This window comes from Macadamia integrifolia, chromosome 4, assembly GCF_013358625.1.
Source record: "Macadamia integrifolia cultivar HAES 741 chromosome 4, SCU_Mint_v3, whole genome shotgun sequence".
NCBI classification, from domain to species: domain Eukaryota; kingdom Viridiplantae; phylum Streptophyta; class Magnoliopsida; order Proteales; family Proteaceae; genus Macadamia; species Macadamia integrifolia.
In genome coordinates this window covers 37,210,566-37,213,902 of record NC_056560.1, presented here as the reverse complement: position 1 = coordinate 37,213,902, position 3,337 = coordinate 37,210,566, and the positions used below count along the sequence as shown (strand labels likewise).

At 38.7% G+C, this 3,337-nt stretch overlaps 1 protein-coding gene across 1 annotated transcript; it reads right to left on the bottom strand.

The window, feature by feature from the left end:
• Positions 1-744, bottom strand: LOC122076440 (uncharacterized mitochondrial protein AtMg00860-like). The gene is made up of 2 exons (XM_042641735.1): positions 474-744; positions 1-152 (listed from the first exon to the last, which is right to left on the bottom strand). Exons 1-2 carry the CDS (start codon positions 742-744, stop codon positions 1-3), a joined length of 423 nt encoding a protein of 140 aa, XP_042497669.1.
• Positions 745-3,337: the final 2,593 nt, after the last annotated feature.

Genomic DNA, 3,337 nt, shown 5'->3' with positions numbered 1-3,337 from the left:
CTAATATTCTAGCTCCAAGGTTGCCCCTTCGTATAGAAGAATTTCATCCATTAGTATTGCCTCTTGTATCAACTGTGGACTGATAGCTAAGTACGAAAGTGAAACTGTCTGAGCCTTTCGACTTAGAGCGTCAGCCACCACATTAGCTTTACCTGGGTGATACTGAATATCACAATCATAGTACTTTGTAAGCTCAAGCCATCTTCTCTGCCTCACATTTAAATCTCGTTAGGTGAAGAAGTACTTAAGGCTTTTGTGTTCACTGTAGATCTCACACTTCTCCCCATACAGATAATGATGCCAGATCTTCAAAGCAAACATAATTGCCACCAGTTCTAAATTATGAGTGGGGTAGTTCTTCTCATATTCCTTGAGTTGCTTGGATGCATATGCTACCACCTTGCCATGTTGCATGAGAACACAACCCAACCTTATCTTGGATGCATCAGTATAGACTGTCATCCCACTTGTACCATTTGGAATGGTCAATACAGTAGCTAACACTAACTGCTTTTTCAACTCTTGGAAGTTGTTCTCACACTCTTCTGACCGCTCAAACTTCACACCCTTCCAGGTCAACTTGGTCATCAACGTAGAAATTCGAGAAAAGTTTTCAATGAAGCACCGATAGTAGCCTGCTAAGCCCAAGAAGCTTCTAATTTCTGTTACACTCTTGGGTGCCTCCCACTCTACTATAGCCTTTACCTTGTCTGGGTCCACTTCGATCCCATTCTCAGACACCATGTGTCCTAGGAATCCTACTTGCTTGAGCCAAAATTCACATTTTCTAAATTTGGCATCTAACTGCTGTACTCTTAGTCTTTACAATACCATCCTCAAGTGCCTTGCATGTTCTTCCGACTTCAAGTAAATCAAGACGTCATCAATGAAAATGATGACCCACTTATCAAGGACAACATGAAACACCCAATTCATCAGATCCATAAAAGTAGCCGGTGCATTGGTTAACCTGAATGATAGCACTAGGAATTCATAATGACCATATCGGGCTCTAAAAGCTGTCTTTGGTATGTCACTGTCCTTTATCTTGAGCTGATAATAACCTGACCTGAGATCAATCTTCGTAAACACCTTAGCACCTTGCAATTGATCAAAAAGGATAACGGTTCTTAATGGTTAACTTGTTCAGTTCTCAGTAATCGATGCACATACACAAACTACCATTCTTTTTCTTAACAAATAAGATTGGTGCACCCCAGGGTGAGACACTTGGGCGTATAAACCCCTTTTTCAACAAATCTTGCAACTGTGTCTGCAGTTCCTTCAACTCGGCTGGTGCCATTCTATACGGAGCCTTAGACACTGAGGTAGCTCCCAGAATTAGATCAATGGCAAACTCTAGCTCTCTATCAGGCAGTTGCCGAGTTAGATTATCTGGAAAGACATCAGGGAATTCCTTGACTACCTCCAATTCCTCTAATGGCGTAACCTTTGCATCCACATCTAGTACTGATGCAAGGTAGCCCTGACACCCACTCTCCAGTAGTTTTACTGCTTGCAATGCAAAGATGATAGTCTTTCTAGGTCGCCTTGACCTTTCAGTTTGAAACACCAGCTCTACTCCTTCAACATCCTTCATCTTAACTTGTTTATAGGCACACATCACATTTGCTTGATGAGCCAACAACCAATCCATGCCCAGAATGACGTCAAAATTCTGCATATTGAATTTGAAAAGCTGGGCATCTAGCTTCTTTCCATTAATCTCAATTGAACACGACCCACACACTTCTTTCAACTATTCCACCGTACCTGTAGGCATGCTAACAACTAACTTGCATTCTAAGGTCTTAGATGGCACCTCAAGCTTCCTAGCAAATTGTTTGAGATTTAAAATGTAACCGCAAGCGTACGGATCAGTGTAGCTACGGGTCGAACACAGGGAGAGCAGCCACTTTATTTTTTTTATTTCTTTTAATAATGCGAAAGTGAACCAATTAATGGTTGTGATCTAATTCTAATTACCGTCCTAAACATATGTATCTAAAATAACGTCCTAACCATTCGTCATCTAAAATTTAAAGACGCATGTCATGAAATTAAAATTAAATAAATAAATAACTGAAAATAAACAACCCACGCAATTAAAAAAAAACAATAAAGAAAAAAATGCTGAAATAAAAATAAAGTAAAAGAAAGGGGATAAAGCTAGAGAGAGACTCACAAGTAGGTTTCTCTACTTAGCCCGAGGGATGCATCATAATATGAGCTTCCCTACTTGACTAGAGAGTCACTCTTACAAGGGTTATTCTACTTGGCTTTAGGGAAAGGGAGGCAATTAAAATAAAAACAATAAAATGATGTTTCTATGGCTAGGAGGGGCAAAGCCAACACATACACCAGCCATGAACCTTAGGGGAAAGGGATAGCAATAATGTAACGACTGAAATTAAAATCCTAAATTAGGAAAGAAAGGGTAGTCAGAAGAGGGAATGAGAGGGGGGAGAGAAGACTATTAAAGGAGCCTACTTACTTGAACTTCAACCCTCGAACTGAAAACTTGATCGATTTGAGATACTACCAGTACTAAAAACCAGATCTGGAATAAACCAAATCTGAAATTTCTAGTACTAGAGAAAACAAATCTTGATAAAAAAAATTGCTCCACGGCTCGTGATCTTGTCACCTAGACCTAAGCCTAGAACTATAACTTAAAAAATTACAACTCATTTGCATAAATCATAAACATAAAAGGGCTGAATAAAAATAAAAGAGTGCTTGCATTAATTGAAATAAAAAAAAGCTATTACAAAAGTGATTAAAGGAAAGATAAAGAAGAACTAAAACTAAAGAGAGAGCAAGAGAAAGAGAGAGCAACTAAAAAAAACTAGAAGAATAATGAATTGTCTCCCCTCCGGACAATCTTTTAGAGTTTTGTGGACTCCCTTTATAGGGAATAGGAGAGAGAGAAGGACGTCCAAGGGTGGATCCCCTTGGACGATTTTGTGGTGAGGTGGAGGAGAGAGAAGAGAGAAAACATGTGGAGAGATCTCCCACGATTTTCTTGCCTTTTTTTTCCTATGCCTTTTTTTTTCCTATTTTTTCTCTTTGGATTTGGACAATATTCTATTTTAAATGGGAAATTCTATCCATGCCCTTGTCTTTTCTTTTCTTTTCTTTTCTTTTTTCTTCTTTCCTATTTTTTTGTCTTTATTTTCTCTCTTTTCTTCAAACTTGCGTACAACTATCCTGGCCGACCTCCTTTGAGTGATGAGTAGGAGAAAGAAAATATTATAAAAAAAACCTCAACATAATAGCAGCTAAGAGGTTCAAACTTGAGACTTCCTAATAAGGAAGAGATTTTGCACACCACAAC